Source organism: Geospiza fortis, unplaced genomic scaffold, assembly GCF_000277835.1.
Source record: "Geospiza fortis unplaced genomic scaffold, GeoFor_1.0 scaffold224, whole genome shotgun sequence".
Taxonomy (NCBI): Eukaryota; Metazoa; Chordata; class Aves; order Passeriformes; family Thraupidae; genus Geospiza; species Geospiza fortis.
This window is the reverse complement of record NW_005054448.1, coordinates 191,005-208,581: the sequence shown is the minus strand read 5'-3', so window position 1 is coordinate 208,581 and position 17,577 is coordinate 191,005. Positions and strand designations below refer to the sequence as shown.

The 17,577-nt window shown below is 44.3% G+C and overlaps 1 protein-coding gene across 4 annotated transcripts in view; it reads right to left on the bottom strand.

The window, feature by feature from the left end:
* MTMR3 (myotubularin related protein 3) overlaps nucleotides 1–4,966 on the bottom strand; it is a 43,460-nt gene extending 38,494 nt beyond the window's left edge. For all 4 annotated transcript variants that reach the window (XM_031062433.1, XM_031062434.1, XM_031062435.1 and 1 more), the window contains exons 1-3: nucleotides 4,889–4,966; nucleotides 960–1,033; nucleotides 499–588 (exon numbers count right to left, since the gene is read on the bottom strand). In XM_031062433.1, the coding sequence (XP_030918293.1) occupies nucleotides 499–588; nucleotides 960–962 (93 nt within the window). In that variant the 5' untranslated portion in view covers nucleotides 963–1,033; nucleotides 4,889–4,966. The remainder of the gene's footprint in view (nucleotides 1–498; nucleotides 589–959; nucleotides 1,034–4,888) is intronic.
* Between the last annotated feature and the right edge of the window lie 12,611 nt (nucleotides 4,967–17,577).

Below are 17,577 nucleotides of genomic sequence, written 5' to 3'. Positions count from 1 at the left end.
GGGGGCGGGGAGCAGCCTGGGACAGTGGGAGGTGTCCCTGCCATGGCAGGGGTGGCACTGGATGGGCTTTAATGTCCTTTCCAACCCAAAGTATTCCACGATTCTATGGTCAATCATTTGAACTAAACTGATTTCAAAAGGAAATTTGGAAAATAAAGAAATTTTAAAATATCTCTTTTGAGATATTTTATTATGAAGACTTTTGGCTTCATAATAGCCAGGTGCCAAGGCAGTGTTTAATCAGCTTAGTGCTGCTTTTTCAAAACAGAGTTCTAAACTGTGGAATAAAACCCTACCCTTGGAATTAGTGCACAGGTAGCAGTGATATTTTTCAGACACTTGAAGGAATTTCCTGTAACAAAATGCCCAAGTTCTCTGTCCTACCAACAGAAAATGAGTTTCTGTGCTAAGTGTGAATTAAAATTCTAGAGGAGAGGCCAGAGAATCCATAAGCAACTGGAGGCAGTGAGATTTCAACAGGAGCAGTGTGGTGATTACCTGAAGGTTCTCATCCTCTCGGATCAGCTGCTTCCTGGGAAAAATCTGATTAGCCTGGATGCATTCAAGGCTGTGCTGAGTCTCTTCATCCTGAGGAACAAAGTGTGACAGTCACCTGCAGCACTGGCACCTGCTGCCACCTTCCCCAGCCATCCACAGCCCAGGAAAAGCTCCCACAGGATGAAGTGTCCAGAGAATTCCAGGAGCAGTAACTCACTAAAGTTTCTAAACTCCCCAACATGGGCCCTCAGACAACAAACTTGTATTAGCAACCAGTTTCCTTCCTACAGCCTGATTAATAAAGTCATTAAAAGCTGCAAGATCTATAGCAGCATTAGGAAAAAAGCATTAGCACTATGCCTAAAACTCAACAACCCCACATGTAAACATTAATTGCCTCATGTTTTTCCATTTAAAACTCTTCTGCTCTGTCACAGACCCCACAAAGCCCCTTTGCTTACCATGACAGGCCCTGGGCAGGAGGAGGAATCCTCGTCTTTACTTGCAATATTTCGAGCTCTTCACTTACTAAAGTCTAGAAAATAAGGAAAGTATAATGATGAAATAAGATTCATTTTCTTTTAGCAAATAAATACAAATTAACTTTTAAAGACTGTGAATGTAGCTGTTAGAAAACTGAGAGCAAACAGTAATTATGAAAAGATGAAATCTATAGAAGCTCCCTCTCCTGAGAGCCAAAATTGTTTCAAAATGTGTCTGGTTCCTTCTGTTCATCCTGAAAAATTACCTTTGGATGTGCTGCTGGGAGAACACCTGTCTGAAGGCAGCAATTAGACCAGTGTTTATATAATTTAAATTAAAACATGTTCATTTTTCTGGATACCCTGGAATTTTCTCCCAAGTTGCCTGCAGATGGTGAATCAGAAATCCGTGGGATACAAATCCAAAGGGATTGTTGGGGCTGAACTGGATTTGGATCCTCCTGGAACAAGCTTGTTTCAACTATGGCACATGAATTGGAGTTCTTATTGGGATAAAAATCCTCATTTTACACTTGTGGCTGGTTTTGGATATCCCTGGATGTACCAAAATATCCATTTTCCTGCACTGACTTTTCCAAGAGTTACAAATCACTACACTGGGGACTTGCCCTCTCCACTACCCAACAACCCCCTATGCTTTGATCATCTGCAAATTTTTTCTGGGAATATTAACACAGTCCTGAGGTTATGCAAATCACCCAGTTAAGAACTTAATGACTGAAGTGAATACAGGAGTTACAATTTGGGTTTGAGACTGATTTTACACTCAGCTTTTTTAACCCAGGTAGGTTCTTCCCTGTTCTACTCAACCAGGATTCACTCAGGTATTTATGAGATTGCAGACTGTGGCACACAAAACTTATAAATGAAAATACATCACAAGAGTGCAGCCAGTTCTCAGCTCACATCCAAAGCTCATATCTCACTTTACTTATAAATGTATTCCAAATTTTCAGTACTGAGGCTGACAGAGAAAACCACTTCAATCCATCAGCTCCCAGCACTGCAGGGAGCCCTGGACACATCCTGTGCTTGGTATGAAATATTGACAGAGGGCAAAGGAGCAGCAGCTGCACATCAAGTATCCTCACAAAGGTGTGTTTGTAAATACATTCACATAAAAGGGAATGATGCAGAGAATCGAGTTCCAACTGCCATGGATTCACTAAAAATTAATGCAAAAAGTAGATTTAAAATCCTGGGAGAGCTGGAGAGGGACTGGGGACAAGGGATGGAGGGACAGGACACAGGGAATGGCTCCCACTGCCAGAGGGCAGGGATGGATGGGATATTGGGAATGAGGAATTGTTCCCTGGCAGGGTGGGCAGGCCCTGGCACAGGGTGCCCAGAGCAGCTGGGGCTGCCCCTGGATCCCTGGCAGTGCCCAAGGCCAGGCTGGGCATTGGGGCTGGGAGCAGCCTGGACTGGTACAAGGTGTCCCTGCCTAAAACTCATGGGATGAGTTTTAAGGTCCCTTCCCATCCAAACCATTCCAGGATAGTATGATATTAAAAATACCTTGTTATTTCAAGGAACTCCTTCAGCTTCACACACAATTATCAAAGAAACACCAACTTAATTTTAAAAATCTGCTTTATTACAAATTTGAAGTTTGCTTAGTATCTCTGAGGAAAAGTTTTAATTTAATAGGCACTACGCAGGAAAAAATTCTTTCCTACTTCAGTTTGATTAGATATATGTAATTTATAAGTTTATTATATAACCATCTACATATTAATAAAAGCAGTATTAGCTTAGAAAATTAAGCATTTTTAAATATCTTACAGCTGCGCTCCGAAATCCAGTATAAACCTCCAGAAGAGACTACCCAAAATACCAAGTTTCAGTATAACTCCTGAAATCAGTGCAAAACAGTTTCTACTGTGACAGTGTGGCTTTTTCCATGTGAGAATCTTCCTAAAAAAGGTGAATTTTGGGAAAGCTGTGTGGAAAAAAAAAATTTGCGTGTTTCAGTTTGGATCAGACTATCAGATGCAAAGGGTGATGCTGCCAAGATAAATGGCACAAGAAGTTATAGGACTGGTTCTAAAGCAAACACTTTGCTCTGGCTGCTGCTGGGCATCAGTGAAATGCTTCAGCAACTTCCCTGCCACCAAAGGAATGCTGAAAATTGCTGACAGAAATAGCAAAAAGGCTGAATTGTTACAGTGAGGCTCTCTGAGCTGCTGGACAGTGAATACTTGGAGAGAAATCCTTCCTTTCCCATCACATCCACGAGCTGAGCCTGCTCCCTCCAGCAGCTCAAGGTCACTGGGCTGAGCAAAAGGAAAAGGGAACAGCTCTGGGAGCACCACACACTGCTCAGGACAGCCCAAAGCACACCTGAATCCACACTTCTTTCTATCCCAAAGCTTTCTAACCCATTCCCAGCTCACCAAACTCTTCCCATGGGAACAGAAGGAGGATCCCAGTGACTGCTGCCACCTCATAAGGGCATTTCTGGCTTTAGAAGCCTTGGAAGAAAGAACATTCCTCATATCATCAACTCCACCAAGCACTGCTGATCCCTCCCCACCATCATTCCCCACCCTGCTGCTCCAAGGGACAGCTGGGGACAAAGCCAGCCCAGCAGCAAGTCCTGCACAAACCCAAGCTCAGGCTGATCCACACCACCATTAGGACTGCAGAATGGAAGGAGAATTCTCATTTTGTTCAACTGCAGCTCTGCCCTGACAGTAAAACTCATTTTCCAGAAGTGAAATGGAAAGGTACAAACACAGCTCAGTTAAAAACCTGGCCAGGAAAGCAGCCTTACTTCAGGCTCCTCCTTATCAACAGGATCACATAAAAGTAGCAGCCAGCTTATACACAGAGCACTGAAATAAAACTTGGTTTTATTGGTACAAATATTGGGTTTGGTCAGGACTGAGGCCAAAAAAAGGTGATGTTATCAATTTACTGTCTGCTCTTTTACCTGCAATTCCATGTGTGTTAAATTATGTCAAAAAAGAGAATGGTCTTGTTAATTCTCCATCCTTATGTTCTGCTTGAAAGGATAAATGATGAGCAAAGGTTGTAACCTCAGCCTCTGCTCAGCCTCTATGGGAACATCTTAATTACCTTTTGTTTCAGATGTACCTTCTGGTTTAAATTATGTGCATAATTAAGAGCAGCAATAACCATCTGTTTGCCAGTGAATCTAAACAAAAAAGATTAGCTAAATAAAGGATCATTTAGATTCACATTTTCATATTTAAATACAGTTGGACTTTCAGCAAGGAAGAGAACAAACTGGAGGAGAAAAAGGAAGAATCCAAGCATTTAACTTTGTTCCCTTACCTTCCCCATCCAGACTGAATTCCATGTATTTTAATATCAAAATCAGACTGTGCTGACCCCTGAGCTGTTTACATACAGTGGCACAGCTGCCCTCTGAGTTTGGAATGCAAATTTTTTTGGCAAAGGAACATTAGAAAATCTGAGAATTGAACATTCAGGAATGTGCTGTACCTTGAGCAAAAGATGCTTCTGTAGCAAGCTGAAAACACTTCTCCCCCTCTGGCAGGTGGAAGGAAATTTCTGAGATAAGGATAAGCACCCAGTTTCCCTCCTCTCAGTCCCTGACAGGGAAGTTTCTCCTCTTTCCTGACACCACAGGACTGAGCAACTCTCAGCAGGATTTACTGGGAGAGCAGCTGACAACACAGATATTTGCACACTGGTCAGGAATAGGAGCAGGACAAAGAATTGTGTTGGAAGCTTGGGCACAACTAAGAGTCAGGAATCTTCCTTTTCAATAATTAAAGGTTGCAAACTCCAACTCAGTGAAATACTAATTTTTATCTAAGATCTTGGAAAATATTTGATTTAATTAAGAGAATAATTAATGACGAGCACAGAATCCACAAACAAGCAGCTGATCTTACCAAAGAATGAGAGAATAAACAGTCCTCTCTTGTCCCACAAAGTTCCAACTGCACTCTTCTGATACTTCACATTGGCAGCTGCAAACACAAAGACAACACTTTAAAACATGAACTTCCCATGAAGAAACCACTTTTGAACCTGCATCCTAGACAGGACACTCCACTCTGGGGCGAGTTTGGATTAATTCAAGGGGAAAAAGAAGAAGTCTGAGTGCCTTGGAGTTGTAACAAGAGCTTAACATGCCCAAAGAGGGAATTCCAGGACTGGATTCTGATGGATAGCTGTGGATAAGGCCTCTCTTCTGGCAAGGAGCAGTTCTGAAATTGTGGCCACAAAGCAATTCAGAATTTTCATAAATGAGTAAACAAAGCCTAAATTACTTCACAATACCAGCTACAGGAGAGAGTTTTATAGAAGATCCCACTGGATTTATATTGATCTTCAAAGTGGGTTTAATTTTACACTGCAACTGGAATTTCTGGCCCCAAGAAAGCCAATGAAGACCCCCAAACAGTGGTTGCTGCCCATGTGCTTTGGTGCAGTGGTGCAAAAATCCCAGGGATCAGCAATGCTCACCAGGCCACTCCTGCCAAGCCCTTTCTGTTGGATTTTCAAGTGCTGTACAAAACACTTATTGCATCAAAAATGAGGGAGTGTGCCAGAAATTCACATTTGTCAAAAATTAGATGGAGAAAATATCTGATCTGCTTCATTTCTACAGTCACTCCAACAGGACCAACAGATATCTCCTGTGGCATCAGAAGGACATAAAGTTTAATGCTAAAATACCAAACATTAAAATTGAAAGTTCCAGACTAAGCCCATTGCTCCTAAAGCACACATGCAGCCAAACTGATGGGACAGCACTCCCTTGTATCCAGAGGTTTGCTCTTCACAGGAACTTGGATACTCTCCCAGCAGCACACCACATCTGGATATGCCTGGAAAATCCAACTTCTCCACCATATAATCCTGCTGCTGGAAATAGTTTGCCTGTACTTTGATGTGCCACAACTACTGATAACATTCTGGTAAATGAAATAAAATACTTTTGTATTTTGCCTTCATTGTGTCCTTTAGTTTATGGCTTATAACAAGGAAAAGAAGTAATACACAGAAAAAGGAGATGTAGTTTTAGGACTGATGGAGTAGAAAGAAAGTTTAAGAAGTTGTGCATCAAAAATTGTGCATTTCAAGGAGCTGTACCCCAGGCCCACCATCACCAGCTGGGTGAGGGAGGGGATTGTCCAGCTCTGCTCTGGGGTGGCCTCTCCTCTAGTGCTGGGGACAGTTTCACCACAATGTCAGAAGGATCTAAAGCTGTTGGAGATGGACCAAAGGAGGGGCAAGAGGATGGGGAAGGGGCTGGAGAGGTATTTGGAATGTTCAGCTGGAGCAGAGGAGACTGAGGGGAGCTGCCAGGGTTGCCCAGGGTGGGATTGTTGGGAGGTCTGGGCAGGGACAGGGGCTGGATTAATGATCCCTGTGGGTCCCTTCCCATGCAGGGTTTTCATGATTCTAATACAAACTGATATGCACCAGAAGGAATTCTACCATCTCACATGATGGACACTTCAGGGAATCTCATGGAATCTCAGTATTTATACAAACAGGGAGCTGAGGATGTGCTCTAACAGAAAGCCCCTGTGTCAATGCCAGCTGTCCAAAACCTTGACTAAACTTTGATTTACCATTTCATAAAACAGTTTCTAAAAGCAACATTTCATTACCTGCAACAGAGGTCAACTTTGTTTTTATTTTAAAAAAATCTCTCTCAGCCAACAAGTCAAACACCAATCCCAATAATTTTATGGGTTGATAATCAATCCCAGCACCCAGGTGGGAATGGGCACAGTTGGACTGTGAGGTACCAGCTTGAGCATGCAACAAGTACAACTTCACAGCTGCCTGTTGATACAAAGTCACCTTTGAGGGGAATATGGAGCAAGTTTATTAAACACACAAAAAAAAGCTCTGAAGGCAGACTATACAACTCTAGAATGACTCCTCAGAGACACTGTTCTGGCCACGTATTTGCTTTGCAAAAGGCAAGATACACATTTTGGGTGCAGGAGCTGGACTGATTTTGTGTGGTTTCAGTCCAAATGAGTTTAAAAAAAACCCTTCACAAAATCTGCAACAAGCCTTTTATTGATTTTAATGAGGCTTAGAAGAAGCCACCAAATCTCAAGAGTTTTGTCAAGAAGTTTAAAAACAGGACAAAAACGTTCCAATATAAGCATTAACAATTCCGCTTTCTTGCTGCCAGAGCTCAGCAAACCCCCCCGACACGCTCATCAGCTTTCCTGCTGCAAGGCTGCTGGGCTCTGATAAGAACCTCCAATGTTATCACTTCCTAAGTCAACAACTCCTGCCAAAATAAGGGGAAAAGCTGCCTGTAAGAAGAAACGTTGCTATGAGTTCTGCTGGTCCAAAGCACCAGCTCCTGATGGGAGCACTCCAAGGTCGGGAGCAGCTCTTTAACTCACACATCCCAGGGAGCTGCCCCTCAGGACAGGGATGCAGCCACTCCCTCCAGGGGCTCCCACCACCTCAGCTGTGTGAGCCACAGAAGGGATCCAGCACCATCAGGAAAGACAAGGGGAGGAGATGGAAAAGGGACAGGATCCTTTCATTAAATCCTGAGTCAAGAGCATCTTCTAAGGATGGACTCTGCAGCACATTTATTGGGCTGTCACACCCTCAGAGCTGGTTTGGTTTAGCAGAGAATGGTTTGGGTTGGAGGAGACCTTAAAGCCCATCCACCCCACCCCTGCCATGGCAGGGACACCTCCCACTGTCCCAGGTGCTCCAGCCCCAGTGTCCAGCCTGGCCTTGGGCACTGCCAGGGATCCAGGGGCAGCCCCAGCTGCTCTGGGCACCCTGTGCCAGGGCCTGCCCACCCTGCCAGGGAACAATTCCTAATTCCCAATATCCCATCCAGCCCTGCCCTCTGGCAGTGGGAGCCATTCCCTGTGTCCTGTCCCTCCATCCCTTGTCCCCAGTCCCTCTCCAGCTCTCCTGGAGCCCCTTTAGGCCCTGCAAGGGGCTCTGAGCTCTCCCTGGAGCCTTCTCCTCTCCAGGTGAGCACCCCCAGCTCTCCCAGCCTGGCTCCAGCCCTGGAGCATCTCCAGTGCCCCCTCTGGGCTCTCTCCAGCAGCTCCAGGTCCCTCCTGTGCTGGGCCCCAGGGCTGGGGCAGCTCTGCAGGTGGGGTCTCACCTGGGCAGGGCACAATCCCCTCCCCTGACTCCAGCACAGGTGCCCAAGGACATTCTGTCCCTGCCCAACTCAAACATGTCACAAGTGACTCTGCTCCAGGATGAAGGGGATAGGAACAAGAACACTCCACTTTTCCTTCAAGTCATCCTCTAAGATCCTGCTCTGGTGCCTATTTTGGGAACCTGAGCATTGGGTGAATACTCAGCACAAAGGTCTTGCCTCCAGTTTTTTTTCTTGGAAGATGCTATGGAGAAGTAGAGTATTTGCATTGTACATCAATCACACAGTGAAACACAAGTAATAGCGCAGCTGGAGGGGGAAATTCCAAATAATTGTTTCCAAACTGTAAAACTTTCATCCCTGGCCATACCCCAACCCTGGGATTCCAAGGGCTACCCAATCCAACATCAAAGCCAGCCCTATTCTGAGCAGTGATGGACTACAGGAACTCCAAAATCTAAATTATTTGAGCCTGTGACAATGTTTTTCTTGACATTTATTTTAATAAAACATTGGCAAATTGCTAGGAAAAGCACTCTGGAGAAGTTTCAATCAACATGTTTGTTTAATTAGGTGACTGGAAAGTTGTCTCTACAGTTTCTTTGCTGAAAGGCTCTATCAGCCAAAGCAGGAGAGCCATGATTTGATAAGCATGGAAATGGCACAAGGGAAAAATAACTGGGGAGAAAAACAAATCCAGACTTTCTCTAGCTGCCAGTTATCCTCATAAAGATGTAAACAAACACAAGCAAATGAAGCTTTTTTCCTACTAATTGACTATTTTGAAGATATATTTTCCCCTCCCTTGGCCAAAATATGGCATTTCCACACCGGTTGTGCCACACCATGTCCCAACCTAACATGATGCAAGTGTGGTTTTTGATGAGAAGTTCTGCATTCCTGTTTACATTTTGAACTTCTCAAAATTGCTGTTCCCACTCACCCCAGCTCTGCCATGAGGGGAACCTTCTCTTGCACGGGATTACCACACACCCCCATTTCTTTCATCACCTCTGGGTTTGGCTGCTCACTTTAGCTCAGGTTGTTCTTCTCCTCCTCTCTCCTTTTTCTGTTCTTCCTGGTGGATTTGGGCTTCCTTTCCCTGCTATTTTTACACAACTCTTAGCGTGCTCAGGAGCAGGAACACAGTGCTGCTATCAGCTGCCCACCAGCTGGGGGATGTGGTCAGCTGGTGGCCAAGCTGGAAGCCACAGAGGGATGGGAGCACTGGGACTGCAGCCACTCCCCAGGCTGGATGGGGCAAGGCTGATCCTTAATAGAAAGTTTGAAAACATGCACATGGAGAAGAAGGAATGCTCATCCTCAGGGAGGCATTTTCTGGTTTTTAGTGCCACGTGTCACAGAACCTTTAAAGCTGAAAAAGACCTTTAAGGCCACTGATCTGGCACCACTGTGCTCACCAAGCTGACCCATGTCCCCAAGAGCCACATTCACAGTGCTGTTCAATCTCTCCAGGGATGGGAACACTAGCATTGCCCTGAGCAGCTGTGCCAGGGTTGGACAACCATTTCCATGAGGAAATATTCCCTAATATCCATCCTGAGCCTGCCCTGGCCCAGCCTGAGGCCGTTCCCTCTGCTCCTGTCCCTGTTCCCTGGGAGCCCTCCTGGCAGGAGCTGTGCAGAGCCACAAGGGCCCCCTGAGCCTCCTTTGCTCCAGGCTGAACAACCCCAGTTCTCTCCATCTCGTCCATCATCCACTCCTGGTTGTGCCACACCATGAAATCACTCCAGCTGGGTGTGAAGGTGTGCACACAGCCACACTCAAATACCTGACAGGGAGAGCAGAACAGCCACACTGAACATCCCACGTCCCCACAGCACCCATGAAACTGTCCTGCATCAGAGCATTTTGAAAAGATCTCATTCCCCTTTCTGTTCTCTCTGCTTTTATGAGTGAAGAATAAAATTAATTAGAAGAGTCCAAAGCATCAAAAAAGTTTTGTCAACATCTGTCACTGCACTGACTCATCCACTAATGGCAGGTCGGCATTTGGGATTCCTTCATCTTCCCACTCGGAAGTGGCATTAATCTGCTTTTAAAGCAGTTTGATTAAGCTGATTATCTTTGCAGATTTGTTAAAGATCACTTCTTGCACTCCTCAGAAATTAAATGCAGAAGCAACAGTTCAAAGTTAAAGCCAAAAAAAAAAACATCTTGAAAGGAAAGCAGAACTTAGAATGGCAGAGGAAGGAGAGAAACACTTCTGGGGGTCTGATAGCAATAGATAGTACAGAAAAAAATGATTTTGCATTAAGAAAGATCCATTTTTCTCCATAATTGATGTCTAGAATAAAAATCAATATTTAGCTGGGATAACAGCTTTAATTATTCCCAAAAAAAGAGGCTTTTTAGGAAAGTGCTCCCAAATAAAAGACTCTACATCAGTACTTTCCTTCACTGATCTCAAAACAACCCAGTTCAAAGGACCACAGCAAGCTTGAAACCAAAATCCACAATGAAATATCACTTTTTCTTACAAAATTTCAGGCTCTCTTAATTCCTTTTTCATTTGGATAAAACCCTGGGATCCAAAAGCTGCAATTATTCACACATAAGCCAGGATACAATTTACCCATCAGAGATCTTCTGTCCCATGTCTATAATTTTCCTTTTATTTCAATTACTCCATATTCCTCCATTTTATGTGCATGACAGAGGAGGAACAGCTACCAAGGACCAACAGCTACACAGATTGGTCTGAACTGTGGAGAAACCTGGAAGGAAGGGAACTGAATCTGGATTTTAGTATGGAAGATGACAGGACACAGACCCAGAGGATTTGTGGAGGTTCTAGGCTGGAAAGGTGACCAGGTATGCTGGGAAGGGGATTTATGCCAAGAGGTAACCAAAGAGCCATGAAATGCAAGGAAATATCAGACTGGAGTTATGAAACAAACAGCAAGGTTAGACCAGGCAGCAGAAGTTTCCATTTGAAAAGGCATAATGGAGAAAGAAGGGAATAATTTGCTCCTCACAGTTCCCATTTTTCCATTAAGGTCCTCACAGCCCATTGCCATGAGTCACAGTCCCTCCCCTCTTTCTGCCTTTCTAGAAGGAAGGCAGCAAACAAGGAGAAGTGGCTGTTAATCAAAGTCTCCAAGGTTTTACTCATCCTCCCCAAACACTTCTTCATCCCCCTTCCCTCCTGCAGGCACATCTTGCTGCAGCTCAGACCCTCCTGTAAGGGCTTCAGGAGCAGGAAGGGGCAGCAGCCCCTCCCAGGGGAACATCCCACACTGCCCAGGACAGCTCCTCACCTGCTGGGATTTCCCAACAGCAACACTGCAGACACCGACAAGGAATAAACAAGAGAAAGAGGGATTTGAAAATAGGAAGAATCTGTGATTTGAAAGTTCCTCTGGAGTTTCAAGATACACTCCCATGAGACTTTTCTCCCAACCTGAACTTCCTCAGGACAACACACACAGTCACAGCTCTCAGCTCCTCAGCTGACCTCATTTTCACCACACTTTTTCTGGCATCAAACTTTGAAAATCTCTTTAACAAAACACCACTGGATGCTTTTGTTGTAAGACAATTTTTTGAAATAGCAAATACCTGTTATTAATAATCTGTTCATGCTCTGAGAAATAAATGCCTAAGTTATTACAAGCTGTTCCTAATAGGGACCTTGGTCCCCACAAAGGCCCAGCAATCATGGAATGGTTTGGGGTGGAAGGGACCTTAAAGCTCATCCAGTGCTACCCCTGCCATGGCAGGGACACCTCCCACTGTCCCAGGTGCTCCCAGCCCCAATGTCCAGCCTGGCCTTGGGCACTGCCAGGGATCCAGGGGCAGCCCCAGCTGCTCTGGGCACCCTGTGCCAGGGCCTGCCCACCCTGCCAGGGAACAATTCCTAATTCCCAATATCCCATCTATCCCTGCCCTCTGGCAGTGGAAGCCATTCCCTGTGTCCTGTCCCTCCACACTGACAAAACCCCTCTCCAGCACTGCTGTGGAGTCTGAGACAGGCAGGACAAATCCTGTCTGGGACAGGCAGGACACAAAAATCTGTTTGCTGTTAGCAAGGCCTAGAACGAGACATCCCTTCTTCTGCTTGCACACCGTGCACAATGTAATTATGGGTAAAGCTTTAATCCATTAATTCTTTAATGGCATTGAAAAGACCTGTCCTGTCAAGGAGGCCACGGGAGATGCACACATCCACCCTCACTGCCTCCATCGAGGAACAGCAGCCATTGGGAGGCTCCGTGTTCCAGGACTCACACTGGATCACCTTACTCCACTGCAAAGTTAATAATTCAAACTAACCCAGCACTTGGTAAAATTGTGGCACACTCCAAAAATGCCGTTTTTGATGTGGTATTAAGGTGGTTTTGCTTTAAAACAGACTATGCTGCTATTCCCTGAAGCATGGTGAGCCAGCAGAAAGCATACTGCTCCCATATTCCTCCCAAACAAAACACCCCCCTTCCTTATTTTACACAACTCTTGCATTTCAGACCCATCATGGCATATTCCAACTCCTCAACACAACACAAAACTAACCCAGAGAGCAGATCTTGGAACCACCACTCTGCAGTGCTATAGATGTTGTTTGCTTCCAAAGCAGCACAGCCTGAAAAACTGCAAGACATTTCAGATTTCTAGAACTGGAGGCAGCCTAAGAATCACTTCATCTCCTGCAGAAATGCCATTTCTTTACAGAACTAATCAATTAGCTCGTTCATCTCTTAGCCTGCTCACTTTGTGAAACATTCAAGTAGTTTCAGTTTGAATGGCAGAGTTTACAGTTCAGACACCGAGCACCCTCCCAAAGCCCTGATCCACTTCAGAGCTGTCAAGCACACAACTGCATTCTGGACTGAAGGGAAATGAAGGGGCTTTTAGGAGTAATTTATGTATTTCTGCCAGAATCTGTGAACCTGAGGATGAAGAGCCCTTCCCTTCAATCATCACGGCAGGGGACAAGTATGTTTGATCACAGCATTATTTACAGTATAAAATAGTAATTAATTCAAACCAAGAAAAGCCTTGAGTTCAGGTATTCCCTTATTAGTCCATGCAAAGCAATCCTGAACAGAATAAAATAACCCTATTGAAAGAGCTGACCCAAGTTGAGAGACAGCTTTATTTAGCTACAAGCAACCCCTTTTGATGAAGTGACCCCCTAAATTGCACATTTCAGGAACTAATCAAGGATCAGAGTAGCTTTTCTAGGCTCACAAAGCTGTTTCCTAGAGAGCAGTCCACACACTTGTTTGGCCATCACCCACGAGGCTGCCAAGCCACCAAGAGCACTCACCATTTACCAGAAGCTCCGTGTGTGCAAATACTGCAAAAGTCAAATTTGGAGGAGATAAAGCCAAGTGTGCTTGTCCATGATAAGGGGTCAGCAAGAGCTGTGTCAGGAAAGCCCAGCAGCTCAAGGGACTGCACAGAGCTTTCTGCTGGGTCCTGTTTACCCAGCAAGTTCCAGGCACACCCAGGATTTACCAGAACAGGGTCCTGCCCTCCCTGCACTTGAGCAGCAACTCCTTCCAGGGAGAACCACCAGGCATTTCCATCAGCCCACTGCCAGTTCCAGCTTCTCCACACTTTCAGCAGTTCCCAGTGAAGTTACAGAGGGAGAAGATTCCCAGTGGCACTGCCCTCAGCCAGGCACAGCAGGGAAGAGCTCTGGCTCCCTACAGGAATTAGGATACACTCACGACTCTGAGGCCTTCTCCTGTTAATTCCTGCATTTAGATCACAAGGGACAAACTGGTTTGGATAATGTACAGCACCCTGCCTCCAGCAAACCTGCTGCTTCCTGGCCTTTCCCTGCTCAGCTGATCCACAGAACCATGCAATGGTTTGGCTTGGAAGGGCCCTTAAAACTCATCCAGTTCCACCCCCTGCCATGGGCAGGGACACCTTCCACTGTTCCAGGGTGCTCCAAGCCCCAATGTCCAACCTGGCCTTAGAACTCCTCAGTTCATTAAAGCAAAAGAAAAAGGAGGAAAAGCAAATACTTTCCCTCCTGTAGTTAAATCGCCTCGGTATCTTCCAAGTATTAAGACAGTTGTTTATTCCTATCTTTTTCCACTTGTGGAAAGTCACAGTTAATTTCAGAAGCAGGAAATGTAACAGCAAAATACTACTTTCCATTCACAAGCTGCACTTAAATAAGAGCTGGAGACAGACCTCAACTCAAACAAACAGCAGGCAAAGAAAAAGAATCTCCAAAGGGTCCTGTGCATGAAGCACATGGGAAAGGACACAGAGTTGTCTGAGAATCCAGCTTTAGTGAGGAGCAGTGAAACTGCATCTCACCAAGAGCCTCAGCAGAGCAGCCACCAGGGATTGAGGCAGCACAGCCCTTTGATGTGGGAGGCAGGAGCCCATGGAGGAGTCTTGCAGCTCTTGTGATTGCCTCAAGAAATGTTTTAATGGGCTTCAATTCCCGTAGCTGGTTTGGAAGATCAATTACACACATTAGCAGTATCTGGTGTGAAGTACTGAGGTCTTTAATAGACCAGTTAATTTTGTCACACTGAGCTATGCATTCCTCCAGAGACACAACAGTGCTGCTTCAGAACCAGTTGACTCTAACACATATTTTTGTACTTTTATGGATCTTTAAGCCCAATAGTCCTCCATCAACTAAATCAAGTTAGATGCTCTGCAATGTTCAAATCTTGAATGTGTCAAAGGCAAGAATGATTACAATTTCTAAAGTCATGTCTCCAGCTGCCCTGGGAGGCTGAGTTCAGTCAGGACAAGACCCCAAAATACTTTCTCCACAACAACTTCCATAGTATTGAAACTACACAGGCTTGTTCCCTTACACTGAAACTGCACAGCTCTTCAGTGCCAGGAAGGAATTTACTTGGATTAACAGAATATGCTTATTCTAAAAACTAAACAGCACAAAGTCAAAGTTAAATATATTTAGGCATTTCACAGACACCAAAGAAGGGTTTGTCGTTGCTTCAGGCACGGATGTGTATCAAAACACAGAGTTTCAGCTGGAACTGAAATGGAGTTCTGCAGCAGACTGCAGCTCTGCTAGAGAAACAAGGTTTGACAGAGCTCCTGTTAACAGCCATAATCTCACCCTTCTCTTATTTAAAGTTAAAATCCATTGAAGTCCAAACTTCTATATAAGGGCACCTTCCAGATGCGGAAAAGGGAATTAATTCCATAGGGTAACTGTATCTTCTTTGGTCAATCCTGCCATCCACACAATGATTCCAACAGGAATGAGCTTCTCTGGGGAACAGGAAGATTTCCCTTCCTACCTGTAGTTCACTTAAATCAGACCACACCAAGTTCTCTATAGCAGATCAGTTTTTATCTAAAAGAGATATTCCTCCAGTATCCTATTTTATACTAAAAGGCTTTTTCAAAAGCACAACAAATTAGTATATACAGACACTTATTTAAAACCTCTCTCAATTATTTTCCCTATAGAAACTCATTCCTTTTGGTAGATACAACAAACCCTGAGAAGGAAGAATAATAGTACAAAGAATGCAAGTAGTCATTTAAATGTTTTATCCTTTAGAGAACATTCACTCCTTCCCCGTGTGACTCAAAACAAACCTAATTTACTCAGAAAGACTCGGTTGCAATTAAGAGATAAATCATCATTTTAAAGAAACAAAGGTTTGGGCTCTTCATCACATTACCCAAACACAACACATCCACATCTCTCCCCCAGGCATTGCAGAAGTCAGAGCAGTTCACAGCTCACTCTGTTATTGATGCATCAGGGAAGGTAATTTTCATTTAATTCCAGATTCTAAAAAATATGTATGTCATATATGCAGGACTGCAAGACTTCAATTTTTGCATTTAAATCATTATCAGCCAGCAGGACTTAACCTTTCTTTAAAGAATATAAAGATTTATAACCATCCTTCCAGTAAGATTACCATGTCCCCTTTAAATTGCACATTGGAAGAACATACAAGAGCATGTGTGCATTAATCCACAAGCTTTCCTAAAGAAGTGAAAATAGCACAAGTCACATTTGTAACACTGCAGTTCTTACCTCGACTTGCAGATCTCAAGTTTCAATTAAATACACAGAAGTGGCACTCCATAGTAAAATTAAGATCAACTAAATCAATCTATTTTTGGTCTCTATCATTCCATTTGAAGCACCCTCTGATAACCACCTGAGTAGCAAAACCAAATCTGTACTTACTAAACATGAACTCTGAGAAATCTGCATGAAACCCATGAGAACAAAATATTCAAGGTGCATTTGCGTGGAGTGAAAAAGTAAATCTGGCAAATTTTGGTTTAAAAAAGTAGTTACAACATAAATAAGGAGCAATAAACGTTGGGGTTTGGGTCCTGCCTCACTGCCTTTCCTCTGATGAAATGAAATGGCAAAAGCCCCTGACCTCAGCTGACACCCTGGGTCGTGCTGCACACACAGGATGGAGCTGCTGAAAATGAACAAACACATTCTGAGCCTCTGTTTGCTCAGGTACTCAAGGACCTTCTTAAACATCTTATGAGGTGCAATCTCTGGTCAAAATCCAAACCAAAAGAGGGCAGGAATTCCTCCCCTTCCCGTAACTCTCCAGGCTGCCTGCAGCAACACTTGCCATCAGATCCAGGGCGATGAACTTCCCAGAAAGCTTTCCTTCAGAGACACCAACTCCCCACCAGATTTATGTCACAGAAACAAGGCTGAATATCCAATTACAAAACAACAGAAGTTACTTCTGCCCCTTTGAGTGCAAATGGGAACGTACCAAGATCAATATGCAAAAAAAAATCCAGAACAATTGGAACAAATGGTGAGCAGCACACCAGGGAGTGCAAGCCCCCACTGGCACAGTTCCATTACATCCAGTTGTTCCTTGGACTCATCCAGCTGAGGTTTGAGGATCACCAGGCATATCCTTTCCTGACAATCAATTCCAATATTAAAGCTGGAATCTGAGACCAACTTCAGAGAAATACTCGAAGGCACAGGAAACCTTCATGCTCTGAGCAAAAACAACAAGGGTAAGAACAATGCTCAGAATGCTTAAGTGTGCCTTGCTTTTACTGTAAGCCTTTATTTCAGAAGGTTATGCAGCTGATGTAACACAAATCTACATGTGAAGACAAATCTAGAAGCAAATGCTCAGAGCTGAGATGAAAAAGCATCTGTAATTTAGATAAATAACAGCTCGCTGCAGGAACAACCTCAGCATTCAGGTCTTGTATTTCAGAGCCTGCACAATTTTGCTCATTTAGATTCAAATGCCAAAAAATAGCCCAACTCCTCTCCTGGATGGAAGATTACATCTTTATGCAGGAAAGCTTAGCTGGAAGCTTAGATGAGTCTGTCAAGGAAGAACAAGGATCCATGGTCTGTATGTTTATTAGAAGTACCACTTGTGTGCCATTAGCTTGGAGATGTGACATCTCTGCATCAGCTCCAGCTGACAGAACTGCTCCACAGGAATTCCCTGATGGGAGAGGCCTCCAAAATAA